Source organism: Rattus rattus, chromosome 5 (assembly GCF_011064425.1).
Source record: "Rattus rattus isolate New Zealand chromosome 5, Rrattus_CSIRO_v1, whole genome shotgun sequence".
Lineage (NCBI taxonomy): Eukaryota > Metazoa > Chordata > Mammalia > Rodentia > Muridae > Rattus > Rattus rattus.
In genome coordinates this window covers 150,494,338-150,509,262 of record NC_046158.1, presented here as the reverse complement: position 1 = coordinate 150,509,262, position 14,925 = coordinate 150,494,338, and the positions used below count along the sequence as shown (strand labels likewise).

Sequence of the window (14,925 nt, the reverse complement as noted above, 5' to 3'; positions counted from 1 at the left end):
CTTGTATCAAGGGAGCAGAAAGAGAGGCGAGCCATCAGAGGCCCGGTGTGGCAGGAGGGCTCATTTCACAAGCCAGCAGGCCTCTAGCTCGCCACTCCTGATGAGGATTTGAAAGTGACCCCAAAGGCTCCTTCCCAGTCCAAGCTGGCTTTGCAGTGGGGGCAGGTGTAGCAAGAGTCCCGAGACCTTATTTCAAGGGAACCAGAACCAGAACCCAAACCCAAACCGGCTGAGCAGGGAGTGGAGAGGTCAGCAAAGTGACTGGAAGTGCCATCCTGTCCCTGACCACACAGCAGCTGCCGGCTGGGATGTGGTGTGCCAAGTGAGCTGTGTGACAGAGCAGTTAGCCCTGGCGCTTCCATGGTCAAGCTCAAGTCTCTGCTCCCTTCCAGCACAGCTCTGCTGCCTCTCAACCAGAGGACCAAGCCAGGTCAGTGGTGTATAGCCCTTGTAGCAGAAGATGGGGGGCGGGGCCTATCTGTACACGGGATGGGAGAACTGGGTGGATTTGTAATTCAGCTGATTGTTGGGCATGAATTTGTGCAGCTCACTCTTTCTGCAGCAGGGGTCGTAGTGGTAGGCGCCGAGGCAGGGGTCACAGGAAACTTTTGAACACTGGGTGCAGGTGTTGGTGGCACCTGCACGGTTACAGAAGCCACAGCGGGAGGTGGCTGTGGTAGAGGGCTTGGGCTTTGAGTGGACAGTTGCCAGCCGGTCAAGGCCCTGAGTCTGTCCCACATATTTTTCCCGCATAGATGCCCCATGGGCCAGGCTGTCGTGTGCAGAGGCCTTGCTGGGAAAAGCGCTGGGCTTGGAGGCTGAAGGACAGACACTGTCACAGCGCTGACAGAGGGAGGAGCTGCAGGACAGGCCGCAGTTTTGGCACTTGGAGAGGGCAGACTCTTTGGTGGGGGGGTGAACGCCAGGTAGATGGAGGGCATCATTTTGACCAGCCATATATCCGACCAAGCAGAGCATCCTGCCTCCGGGTAGGTGGCCCTGGGTCTGAATCCGTGTACAGGTCCACGCCATCCTGAGTGGGGAAGCACGTATATGAAGAAGGCCAAGGCCGTTGATGGGGGGAGATGGAGGAAGGTCATCAGGGCTACCATGGGGAGCTGGACATGGTCAGCAATGAGGGGGATGGGCGGATGATCTCATCCTTCAAGTCTTCCCCTACATCCATAGCCAGGGGCTCCTTGCGCAGACTCAGTGAGGCCTTTGAGGGGGGCTTCCTGCTTTCCCAGTAGCTGTCGTAGGCATCCACTGACCTGGAGGGTTTGGTCACTCGGGGCTTGTAGTAGTCCTTGGCTGCGCGCTCACTGGCTGACTTCTGGAGTGCCACACGAGCCATGGAAGTGGTCAGGTGCTCTCGACTCTCAGCCCGCCTCCGCAGGGCATCTGAGCACCCACGTGCATCCTCTGTGCTGCTCTTGCGCTCAGTCACCACGTCCAGCTCTGAATAGCCCTTGTCCTTTACCTGCGAGTGTATTCCCAGCATCTGCTCACACTCGACCTTGGCCAGGAAGAGCTCAAAGGAGACCATCTTCACCTGGAGGGACTCCACAAGCTCTTTGAGTTTGTACGCAGTCCCCAACTCAGGTTCGTAGCCCATGAACTTTAGAATGGCTCGGATGTCCTTCTCCAGCAACGTGGACTTGACATAGTAAACAAAAGGGCCCGTGTAGGTCTAGGGAGAAAGTGGGCAGGAAAAAAAGAGGCATGCTATAGCGAGGCCTGTTCAAACCAAATGCAGAGCGGGACCAGCAGGGAGGGATGGGGGCTTCTGCCTGTAGACCACAGGCAAGAGCACACTAAATGCACACCACCAAGCCAGGAATGCACGTGGCCCCTGTGGGGCCAAAGAGACCACCGAGTTTGTGTGTAGGTATGAAGGCTCTGTTCCACAGGAGGACGTACAGGGATGGGATTGAGGGGATGTGCTAAGCCTAATGGAAGATGTGCATTTTGAGCCTTCTGTCAAAGTTTCAAGAACACACCGAGGTAGGGACATGGCTCAGGGTAAAGCATGCACCACAGACTTAATCCCAGCACCACAGTAAACAAGTAAACGAATGGACCGTGCCAGGGCTCCAGCCTGGCTTATTGCAGTCTCTACTCACCCGTGCCCCTGCTATGGAAAGCGAGACTCTCTCACCCCCACCCCCAACACGCACACACACCCACCCCTTAACTGGGGCTTTGGTCCACACCAGCTCCCAGCTGCTTAGAGCCCATGCGCTGAGAACAGGGACACGTGCACTCAGGAGGGAGCAGCAGGCAGAGGCGGCCACCCCACCTCACCTTGATGCTGCGGAACTCCTTCTTCCAGGGGAACAGGAAGAGGTTGATGGCCATTGTCTCCAGCATGCTGAAGGCGCAGTGCAGAGCGCTCAGGCTGGAGCTACTCAGCGAGCGGAGGGAGCTCTCCACCACCTCATAAAACTGGATCAGCCGAAATCGATATAAAGGGTCCACCTTGTGCAGGCTGAGCAGGGTGGCAGCTGCCACGCGCAGGTACTCATCGCTGCCAGACTGTTTGCCGGGGGTGGTGTCCACTTTGCCCTCATGGAACTGCACGTACTTCCGGAATAAGTCATCCTTGTACTTCGTATCCATTGAACTGGGCTTCCCCAAATCAAACCCAAGGGCTACCTCATCTCCCCCATGGCTCTGGGGCTGGAGGCTGGCACATCACATGAAGAACTGGCATGGTGCCCATAGACCAGCGCATGCTCTGAAAAGGGGGAACAAGAAGCCATCACCCATCTGACTGGTCCCTATCCCAGCTTCAAAATGCCGAGGACAGCAAAGCCAAGCGCTGGCCTGGGCTATGCTGGCTCTTTGGCCCAGATGGTCCCCATATGCTCTTCCACCTCATTGACACGGAGCACGCACATAGTGAACCGTGAAGAAAACACACGGGGTCAGGCACTGCAGCTCACCAGCTCACAGCAGTGACTAATGCCCCCGAAGGCAGGGTTCAGGGAGCGGGTGCACACTTGGCCTTGATGTGACAGGAGGAGGAGTCTGGGAAAGCCCCAAGGCAGAGTTAAACCTGAAGCACTGCCAGGCCCAGGGTGTGATGCTGGGGGTGGTGACAGGGAGATGCTGAGCTGGCACCACAGAACATGTCCCAGTACTAACCCCTTACTCCTGAGCAAGGGGCACAGCAGTTACCATGACCCTTCAAGACAGCTGGCCATTGAGAGAACCACCCAGGGTCACAGAGCCCCCAAGGTAGAGCTAAGGTCAGAGCCCAGGCAGGCTCCAGAGTCCAGGCCCAGCCCAGCACACCCTGTTTTCCTACAGCAGGAAGGAACTTGGCACTAACAGAAAGGCGGCTGCTAAAGATCAGGGCAGCAGAGGGGTTGTGCAGGGGCCTGACCGCCCAGAGAACACACTGCCTCCTGCTGCCTCTGCTGGGAGAGGCCAGGACTGCACCTCTGTGTGAGGGGCCCTGGGCTAACGCCCAGCAGAACAGAGCCAGGGTTTCTGTGAAAGGCCACATAAACCACTGAAGAGTTTAACTGAAGGGTCTGGATAGGGACTATAGAGACCAGGCTGACCACTGTACCCTTCACCCGAGGGGGCTGCAGCCAGCTGAGAGAAGAGAAGCTCACAGCCCAGCAGCTCACAGGTTTATCTCAGGTAAATACAATGCCTGCCACCCACTGCAGACAAACATGGCTCAAGAGGGCCCGTCAGCACCCTCATCCCTTTGGTTCTCTTTTCTCAGGAATCCAGATCAGCACACACAGCTTTGCACAATGTGGCCAAGTAAGGAAGGCTCTGACAGCCTTTTCTGCCCTGGCAAGGCATCCACCCTCAAGACAGCAAGCAGGCTTTCTCATGAAGGCTCCGGGAGAGTGGGTGTGGCCTGCACCTGGCACTCTCCTGGCCAGAGCCCCAGCATGTGGGTAGTGAGCACTCCTCTCTGAGCCTCACATCTTACTCAGGTGGAGCTTCGGGTCATCAGTCACTGAGACTGAAGGAGGGTAAGGGGATTGGGCTGCTCCTTGGGGGCCTGGCGTGGCTTGTGGGGTCCTCTAGCCACAATCCCACAGTCCATAGAACCACCCTTGTCTCCATGAGCCACAGCTCAGCATCTCCAGTTTGGGGACATGAGTGGCAGCATTAACAGTAGGGTGAAGGTGAGTGGAACTGTGGTGGGCATGGTGGGGGTCAGTGTAGCTCCAACACTCGAGAGGTTCAACAAAACTTCCTGGAATCCATTGTAGCCTTGGTTACAGTGTAAGGTCAGAACAGACAGACAGAACCAGACAGACCCCCTTGTTTCACCCACTGCCTGTGAGGGTACCTACCCAGCACACAGAAACAAACAGACCTGGAGAGCACCAAAGGGCCCCAAAGATGAGTGCTAAATCCTGACCAAAACCAGAGGCCAAGGTCATATTCACCTTCACAGCAGTCTAGCTCTCCCTCTAAGCAACAGCCACACAAACCCCTGCTCCTCAGCCATGTCAGGATTCTACACCAGGACCTTTGCACACGCACTGATTTTTTCTGTTCTTTGACTCTTGAGTGGACGGACCATCACTCACCAGGCTTCAGCTCCAACACAAAGATCTCCTGCTACGTCACGCTGAGTAAACCCCACCTTCCCACTCCCTCACTGTGGTTTCCCTGGGATAACCACAACTTGCAATTACTGGCTTTGCATGTTCTTTTACTAGCTGACCCTCAGTCTCTCCCCATGACCTGAAACTCCCACAAAGGCAAAGATCACCACAGTACTGAGCACTGATGCAGTTGGAAATGGGCACTGCAACTGGTACCATCAATGATATAAAGAATGCAAGCACCCAGTGACCCTCAGTCTCTCAGCAGGGCCACAAGAGCAGCAAGAGGATGAGTTGCAAATATGCATGCCATGCAGCCTGCAGCTGAGGTGAGCCTGTGCCCTTGACAACCCTGGGGCTCATGTCCCACTGGTATTTTTTGTGCCTGGCTTGCTTATGGTGAGGGACAGGAGTAGAGGCCATCTATCAGTGATGAAGACAGTCTGGATGGGCTCAGCAGTCACCCAAGCATGCACTTCCTCTCAATGCAAACTCACTGCCCGCCAAAGAAGACACACGCAGCTGCTGTCGACCTAAGAGAAGCTTCCCTCCTGCTTCAGTGGTGAAGTACCCGCCTAGAACACAGGAGCCCCTAGACTCCATCATAAGAGCTACACAGGGACGAGGGAAGCCCAAGCTAACGACAAATTTGCTACACAGCTGAGGATGACCTCAAACTTCTGATCCTCGGTGTCAGATTTCCAAGTGCTGAGATAAAATATTAATAAGAAGGGCTAGGGGCTGGGCAGTGCACACCTTTAATCACAGCACTCAGGAGGCAGAGGCAGGCAGTTCTCTTGAGTTTGAGGCCAGCCTGGTCTACATAGTGAACTACAGGACAGCCAGGGCTACACAGAGAGACCCTGTCTGGGGGATTGGGGGTTGGGGGGGGGGACAAAACAAGAGGAAGAGGAGGGGTAGGGGCTGGAGATACGGCTCAGCAGTTCAGTGCTCTGGGAACGCTTACAGAGGACCCAGTTTGATTCCCAGCACCCGCGTGGCAGCACAGCGCACGCTGTAGCCAGCACTGGGAAGCAGAGGCAGGAGGATCCTGAGGACTTGATGAGCAGATGAACTCCAGACTTGGTGAGACCTGGTTTCAAAGTATAAAATGAAAAGCCAGGTACTGGTGGCCCACACCACTAATTCCAGCACTGGGAGGCAGAGACAGTCTAATCTCTGTGACTTTGAGGGCAGCCTGGTCTACAGAACAAGTTCTAGGAAAACCAGAGTTACATATCCTATCTCACAAAAAAAGAGAAAGAAAGGAAGAAAGAAAGAAAGAAGGAAGGAAGGAAGGAAGGAAGGAAGGAAGGAAGGAAGGAAGGAAAAAAAAGGACGACAGGAAAAAAAGAGGCGGTGGTGGCTGGAGAAATGGCTGAGTGGTTAAAAACACCTGTTCTTACAGGGAACTTGCATTTCATTTCCAGCACCCACATAATGGCTCACAACTGTCTATAGCTCCAGTCCCAGAGGATCCAACACTCTCTTCTGACTTCTGTGCACACCTGGCATGCCCAGAGTGCACAGACATACATTCGAGAAAAATACACATTTAAAAAAGGTCTGGAGAGATTGCTCAGTGATTAAAAGCACTGGCTGCTTTTACAGAGGACCTGGATTTAATTTCCAGAACCCACATTGGGGCTTACAACACTCTGTAACTCTAGTCCCGGGGGATCTGACACTCTTCTTCCAGACTCAAAGGCATGCATATGGTCCAGACATGCATGGAAACAAAACACCCAACCACAGAAAAAAAAATTAAGGTGGAGAGATTAAGAGAAAGTCATGCAACCTCTGGCTTCCTCAGGGTAAGAGAAAGAAACAGTGAAGAAGAGCCTACTATCTTCCAAGTGGCATGACAGGCTCCCCAGTTTAATCACATCTCCCACTGTATCCTTGAAGCAGCTGGGGAAACAGAGGCTCAGCTGCAATCAATGTCTCTGGCAAAGCCAAAAGAACCAACAGGCCCCAAGGTCTGGCTTTCTCCCATTCAGCTCCCTCACTTCTGGCTACAACTGGTGCTACTTACAAAGGGGTCAGCAGATCCGGGTCCTGTGCCAGTGCAAAAGTCAGTGAGGTCCATAGGACAAATTCGATATTAAATAAGAAATTGAACACGGAGAGCCAACTCACTTGTCCTAAGTCACAAGGCCAAGAAGAAGGGGATCTGATACCTGAATTTGAATCTAACCGTAGGCAAAAGCCATCTTGCTGCTTCTCTGAGCTGGGCTCCTTGAAAGGCTTGGTCAGTCAAAATGCCCTACGGCCAGGAAGCGAAGTCTGGTAGTAGCAAAACTGCCACCTTCCCACACCAAATGGGCTGGGAGAGCCACCAACCTCTTTATGATGTAAACTCAAGAGCCTAGGAGAAAGGCTGGCCAGAGACCAGCCAGCAGTGAGGCAGTTACATCATCCCTGCTGAATACATTTCCTAAGAATACAGGCTGCCTTGTGGTTGGCCCTAACTGGTGTCTTTTTCTGAGCACAGAGCCAGCAATTTATTCCCGGCACTCTCGAAAACACAACAAAAAACACGTTCTCTGCTAAACACAGCCTGGTTACAGGAGAGCAAGACGGCCCAGCGACAGAAGCTGTTAATTTCTCCAAGCAACCCAATGACTGGAATGCCAAGCCATACCAGGCTGGCAAGGGGAAAACAAAATAAAGCTCCGTGAATATCCGGAACACATAAGCAGAAGGATGCTTAGTGCCATCGGCTCTGGGTGGCACCTCCTGCACCCACAATCTGGGCCCCTTTGTAAAGCAAGTCAGTGAAGACGAGTCTGGTGCACAGGAACAACATCCAGTGTGGAAAGCCGAACGCGTTTAAAGTTCAGCTAAATATAACCAAAATAGTTGGGGAAGTAGAGCAATGAATGTTTCGGCTTTACCTCTGCTGGCACGGCCCATTGAAGAAGTGTTGCCCCGTGAGGACACTGAAATGCACTCCCTCTCTATACTGGCAGATGTTATCTGGGTCCCAGTTCTCCAATCTTTACACGTTTACACACCCCTGATCCAGTTTTAGTCTCCAAACAGGATCAGGGATGTGGCTCTACCACCGTTCCTTCCGCCCAACCCTCTATGCATTCAAAGCAAGAGGCTCACAGATCCACCCCTGGCATCTCCTACTGGCTGTAAAACAATACAGGGGCCCCACACCCCTACTAGCCTCCAGAAACACGGCCAACGGTGTCTTCCAACGCTCTGAAAACAACCTGGGCTGTGCTGAAGCCTGGATTCCCTTTCCGCAGAGCCTCTCTCGCTTCCGAAGGGAGCCAAGTCCCCTCTCGGCAGGGAATGTAAACCTGTGGCGGCTACTCCCAGCTTTGTAAGCCGCCAGCCACTGACCGCCATAGCAGCGGGGAAAACGCCCCAGGGCATCGAACACACTGGGCAAGCTCTTGCAAACGCCCCTCGGTCTGCCAATGAAATACCGGGACCTGTCGTTAGATACCTGCTGCACCCCGACACCGTGCAACAACCGTGTCCTCTTTCCACGCCCACCGCAGCCCCGGAAGGCCGCCTCGTCCCTCCTCACAGACCTGGAGAACAAGGATTCTGAGGCAGAGCGACTCAGCCAAGGTCACTCGGTGAGTCCAAAACCAGGTCAGCCTCCCCTCCCAGCTGAGAGCCATAGCGCGGTGCCTGCCCCCGGGGGCGCCGGGGGCGCGTGTGCCGTCACCCCGGAGTGCTAGGACCAGCCGCCCAGAGCAGCCGCGGCCGCAGGGACGGAGCCAAGGGCCTGGCTGGTGACAGCGCGCGCAGGGACCCGCCCTCCTGCCCGACCTGCACTTACCCGCCGCTGCCCGCCAGGAAAGCGAGCGCCTCCAAACACGGGCCCTCACGGCCCCGCCGCTCCCGCCGGCTCCAAGAACCGAGAATAGTACCGGGGGCAGCCTCAGCCCGGAAGTATTCTGTCCGGAAGTGACGCACGGAGGCGGGCCCTGAGGGAGGTTGGATCGCGGCTGCGCGCGGGGCCTAGGAAAGAGCGGCGGAAATCTGTGGCGAGTAGGTGAACGCGAGGAACGGAGAGAAGGTGTCAGGAGGGGGGACAAGTGCTTCTCCGCGGAACCGAACTTCACTCCTAGGGCCCGTCGAGGAGGCATGAGCAGAACCCGGAAGCAAATGAACTGGAAGTGACGCGCGGCGCTCCACCGGCCGACCGTGGCTGGCCGGGTTGTCATGGAAACAGGTTGCAGAGCGGGGAGATTGGTTTTTGGGTTTTTGGGGGTCCTTTTTCCCACCTTGTCGACTTTCCCTTGGTCAGGACAGTGCTGGAGAACCTGGACTGACGTGAAGACCCGCGATCCCATTTCAAAGAAGGGACGGCAGAGGTCATGCGAGACTGGAGAGGGGGCTATGGGTGTTACTGCTGGTGACCGAGGTTGAGGATGCGGATCTGGGTAGGGTGGTGGGGTCGACAAGGCTTCAGGGGAGGGCTCTGCACTTAGTACTTGTTCCTTGCAGAGTACCTGGGTTCCGTCCCCAGCACCCACGTGGCAGTTTACCACCATCTATAACACCAGTACCAGGAAAGCTGATGCTCTCTCTCACCTCCACGGTTATCTGGCACATGCATGGTGCACATACGTAGATTCAGGCAACACACTCATATACGTAAAATAAAAGTTAATCGCTACGTAGCGAAACTCTTTCTCAAGTAATAACAATGGATATAATAATAATGGAAATAATAAATTCCTATTAATTCACAGACGACCTCATTGCGCGGTTCTGTAACCCTAACTATTCAGAAAGCTGAGTCAGGAGGAGTGTGAGTTTAAGGCTAGGATGAATAACTTATCGAGCTCCTCCCTCAAAATAATAATAAAAGGTTGGAGCTGTAGCCCAGCCCTAGAACCCTTGTCTAGACTGTGTGTATTCCCTGGGTTCAGTTCCAAAGAAGGAAAAAAGAAGGTGGGGAGACTCCCAGTGTAGACTTAACTAACATCTTGCCACTTAATGTCTCGGACCTGCATCATAATATCTGTTAAAAAACAACAACAACAGGGGCTGGGGATTTAGCTCAGTGGTAGAGCACTTACCTAGGAAGCGCAAGGCCCTGGGTTCGGTCCCCAGCCCCGAAAAAAAGAACCAAAAAAAAAAAAACCAAAAAAAAAACCAATAATACCAGCTCCCTAGTGAGATGTAGTCCGAATGAACTACATAGAAACTGCTTAGTGGAGCTGGAGAATTGGCTCAGTGGTGAAGAGCACTGGGGTCCTGAGTTCAATTCCCAGCGTCCACATGGAGCTCACAAGCATCTGTAATGGGATCTGATGTCCTCTACTGGCCGCAGTTGTTCATGCAAACAGATCACTCAAATCTTTTTTAAAAAGAAGAAACTGCTTACACACAGTGAGCTCAGACACTAAGGACCTAAAGGAGTTGGCGTTTGAGTCTAGGTCAGTCTAGAGCTCAGTGTTAGCTACTGGTCTGGAACTCTTTTGTAGCCCAGGCTACTCTCAAACTTGTGAAGCTCAGCCTGCCTCTGTCTCCTGAATGAAAGTGCTGATTCTCAGTTCCCTAATCATGGAAACCAGGGGGCGTGAGCAATCCCCGATTTTCCTGCAGGACCTAAACAGTCTATGTTGGCTTAAGTCCTGACAGCTTGCACCTGACTCTTCACAGGCGTCTCTAAACTCCTGATTGCCACATTTACTTGCAACTCCCTGAGAGATGAACTTGCAGAGGACCTGGGTTCCCCAGATCCACACACCAGTCCCAGGGAATCAGACCCCTGCTGCCTGGCCTCTGAGGGCATTGCACACATGTGGTGAACAGACATACATTCAGACCAAAAAAGTTCATACACACCAAATAATTTTTAAAACTTAAGACATTAAGCATCATTTGTCATTGACTGTTTTCCTTTCTTTCAAGACAATCTCTCTGTAGCCCTGGCTGTCCTACCTGGAACTCACTCTAGACAAGGCTGGGCTTGAACTCAGAGATCCACCTGCCTCTGCCTCCTGAGTGCTGGGATTAAAGGTGTGGACCACTACGTCTTGCTTTTTCAGGCCTCTGGCCTCCTCTTCCCGATACCTGGTCGTGCATGCCCTCCCCAGCACCTGTCTCTGTCTTGCTTGCTCGTGTCCAGCCAAAGCTGAGGCCTTTCTCTTGCGGCTCCTCTCAGCACTCTTAGTAATTTTATGTCAGCTCTCAGGACAGCAGGTCACATATGTGTTCACCTGATGTCTACACTAGGCCCTGAGATCCTTTTCATCTGTATTCCCCAGAAGCCCCCTGCATGTCTGATTGGGGGCCATCCAACTGGAGCTCTTGGATTGCCGTGGTCATGAACTTCACTCTTAGAGCCATGGCTGTACCAACAAAAGAATGCCGGTGGCTTCTCAGAAGCTTCCTGTAATCCACACACAAGTTTAGGGGTAGAGCCTGTACTGCTTTTTTCAGATGAACCAATTCTGTTCCTACCTCCCACATCAGGCTTCTCATAACCGCAACTCCAACCCCAGGGGCTCCAACACTTTTGCCTTTGATTTGAGAGCTCCTGCACTCACAGGGCAGACATGCACATCATTTAAAAAGTAAAAATTAACTTACAAAGAGGCTTGGCAATGGTGGTGCACCCCTTTAATCTTAGCACTTGGGAGGCAGAGGCAGGTGCATTTCCGTGAGTTCCAGGACAGCCAGGGCTACATGAAGAAACCCTGTCTCTAAAGACAAAACAAAAGGAAAACAACAAAAAGCTCTTTAAGAGCCAGCAGTGGTGGTGCCTGCCTGTAAACTCAGTGCTCAGTAGATGGGGAAGGAGAGTCGGGAGTTCAAGGCTATCCTTGCCTACAGAGTAAGTTGGGGCCAGCCTGAGCTATATGAGACCTGTCTCAAACCCCCACACAATGAAAGGGAAAAGGAAGCACTCTAAGCCAGTGTGAGCCAGTGTGGCAAGCTTGTATTTCACACAGGGCTGCTGCAGAAAAGTCCCTTCTGCCTCTGTGGTTCCGCGACAGCCCAGAGGGAAGCCCTAGGGATGGAGATGCCTGACATTTCCTGTCAGAAAGACTCACAGTCTCAAGAGAGGAACATTTCTCATCTTTTACACAAATGAAGACTGCTGACTTCTGAGCTTGGTATCCAGACTTCATTACATAACGATCCATCCGCAGGTTACATAACGGCCATGTGGTAAGTCAGGACCTTTACTCTTTAGGAACCAACACTACCTGCCTCTTTTTTTTCCTCCGTAAATCACAAAAGTAGCATACAGAACAAAAGCCAAAAGAGTAAGAGTGGTTACCCTGTTGACCCCACAGTGGGCTTTTAACACAAGGGCAAGACGCTGTGTGATTACAGCAGCAAACCAAGGGTCAGCTCTAACCAGTGAGTGATGTGGCTGCCTAGCCAACCTGTACCTGCAGAGGACAATGGAACTACACGGTACCTCAAAGCACACTGCAAGAAAGAGACACTTTGACGACAAAATAAAAAATAAAACATCAGCCAGCATCAATAAGTATCCAGAGCCAACCAGAGATGGGAATATGGGGTCAGATGCCTGTTTCCCCAGTCATTTTAGTCCCAGCACTTGGAAAGCTGAGGCAGGAGAATGGCTGCAAGTTCAATACCAATCTGAGACCTACATAGTGAGAAGTGGTCTAGTTTGGAGGGACAGGGAGGCACTCCATGGTTAAGAACCCTTGCTGTTCTTCCAGAGTTTCGAAGTTCAGTTCCCAGCATCCACATTACACAGCCCACAATCACCTGTGACTCAAGCTCCAGAGGATGTGGTACCCAGCTGCACAGAAGGAATGGACCTTGTTTTCAGTTATGTGTATGTGTGCTCTGCCTGCACATATGTGCACCATGTTATGCGGTACCCACAGAGACTAAGAGGGCAGGGTGTTGAGACTCGCTAGAACTGGAATTACAGAGAGTTTCAAGGCGTGTGCCACCACTGCTCAGCCAATATTTATTTTTATGTGTACAAGTATGCGATATGGCCTTCTGTGAGTCTGTGCACCTCATGCCTGCAGTGCCCGTAGAGGCTAGAAGGGGGCAGCATCAGATCCCCTTGAACTGGACTTACAGATTAGTCTTCAAGTGCTAGGAATGCCTCCTGATTCCTGTGAAAGCAGCGAATTCTCTTAACCACTAAGCTATCTCTTTAGCCCTGCAGCCATCTAACTACGCAGCCATCTCTTCAGACCCAATAAAAACAAATCTTTAAAGAAAAAAGAACTTGGGGTTGGGGATTTAGCTCAGTGGTAGAGCGCTTGCCTAGCAAGCGCAAGGCCCTGGGTTCAGTCCCCAGCTCTGAAAAAAAAAAAAAAAGAACTTGCTGGGTACTGTGATGTGTGCTTGTAATCCCAGTACTTAGGAGGCAGAGCATGAGAGTGGCCCAAAATTCTAAGACAGCCACAGCTGCATAGTAAGACCCTGCCCCATTCCCAAGACCCCCCCCCAAAAAAAACAGGGCTATATAGCTCAGCAGTAGAGTGCTTGCCTCGCTGCATGAGGCCCCAGGTTCAATCCCCAGTATTTCAAGTAATAAAATCCCATAGTTTTCGGTGGGGTTGTGAGCATGTGGGCAGGTCTGGCCTTCCTTTCAGCTGGAGGGAAGAAAGCAGTCGGGCCAGAAAAAACGAGGAGACGGAAGCTCAGCAGCTGGCGAGCACACAACTGGGTGCTAAGATACAGGGCCTGGCACACACCGTGCTGGACATAGTAGAATGGTATCTTCCTGAGTGCTAGCTCACAGTGTCTAATGAGCACTAGAAAGCCTGAAGCCTCTCTGCCTCAGGCTCCTCTCCTGTCAGCTTCCAGGTAACTGCACCTGCCAGACAGATACAGGTGACAAGAGATGTCTGCCCAAGTGCTGGACCAAGCACTCAACAGTAGCCATCGATACTGGAGGTCAGTTGCTAATAGCCCCTTGCTCACGTAAAATCCCCGTTTGTAGCCTCGGCTGACCCAGAACCCTGCCCCCACTTCTCAGGTGATGGGATTACAGGTGTGTGCAGCCACCTTCCGAAGGCTTACCGGTTTTGTTCGTTTTTACATTAATTATTGTGTTTATGAGGGGAGGTATCATTGCACACCACAGCACAGGTGTGGAGAACAACTTGATGAAGTCAGTCATCACCTCCTACCAACACGGCCCCAGGGACGACTGAGGTCAAGCACCTAGGCCACCCACCGTGCCAGCCCTCCACCTGACCTCATTCCCATCCCTTCAAAAGAGCAGCAGTAAAAAAAAAAAAAAAAAAAAAGAGCAGCAGTTCTCAACCTATGGATCGTGACCCTCTGCCAGCCTACATATCAGATATTTACGTTACCACTCATCACAGTAGCAAGGTTTATAAAGGAGCAATGAAATGATTTTATGGTTGGGGACAGTACAGCATAGACTGTATTGAAGGGTCTAAGGGTTAGTTTGGTTAAGAAGCACTGGCCTCCGGTCACCACCACGCCCACTGCTCATTACGCTCCCTTTTCCTTTACGTTTTCTTCAGAGCTTTACACTGTGGCCAAGGCCAAGTACTCACTATTTAGCACCAGGCTGTCCCTGAACTCAGGGCAGTTCTCCTGCATCGGCCTGCTTAGACTGTAGGTGTGGTAAATCCGACCATTCCTTTTGATTGAATGAAATATCCCTGACACACCTTTCAAGGACCCTCCCTCTGGACAAAAAGCCTTTTATTAAAAGATTTTTCTAAACAATTGCTTTGCTTTCTGTGTGTTTTGTCTGCACGTATATATGTGCCCTGTGTGTGTGCTTGGTGTCCATGAAGTCAGAAGAGAGCATTGGAACTGGAGTTATGGATAGTTGAAAGCTAACATGTAGGTGCTGGGAATTGAACCTGGGTCCTTTACAGGAGCAATAATAGCTCTTCTGAGCCATCTTTCCAGCCCCTAAAAAAAAAAAAAAAAAAAAAAAAAAAAAAGATTTAATTGTATGTGTATGAGTGTTTTACCTGCATGTACTCTGTACACAACACTGGTAACTGGTACCCACAGAGAACAGAAGAGGGGGTCAGGTCCCTCAAAGCTGGAGTTAAAGTTGATAAGGAGCTGCCTAACGTGGGTGCTAGGAACCCAACTGAGCTATCTGTGCAGATTGTTGAGCCGATTTTGTTTGTTTTGTTATTGTTGTTATTTGTTTGTTTGGTTTGGGTTGTGTTTTTGGGACAGGCCCTTTTTGTGTAGCCCCCTGACTGTCCTGGAACTCACTTTGCAGACCAGGTTGGCCTCAGACTCCCACAGAGATCCCACCTGCCTCTGCCTCCAGGGTGCTGGGATTAAAGGCGTGCACTGCCACCGCCCAGCATGTTGAGCCTATTTCTAACAGTGTCTTTGTCTCACGATTGTGCGA

At 52.1% G+C, this 14,925-nt stretch overlaps 1 protein-coding gene across 1 annotated transcript; it reads right to left on the bottom strand.

Moving 5' to 3' along the window:
* Positions 1-474: 474 nt before the first annotated feature.
* Spata2 (spermatogenesis associated 2) lies at positions 475-8,489 on the bottom strand. The gene is given in 7 exon segments (XM_032904756.1): positions 475-942; positions 945-965; positions 968-1,053; positions 1,056-1,117; positions 1,119-1,690; positions 2,305-2,737; positions 8,389-8,489. Coding segments are annotated over 6 exon segments (1,524 nt in total). The 5' UTR covers positions 2,620-2,737; positions 8,389-8,489.
* Between the last annotated feature and the right edge of the window lie 6,436 nt (positions 8,490-14,925).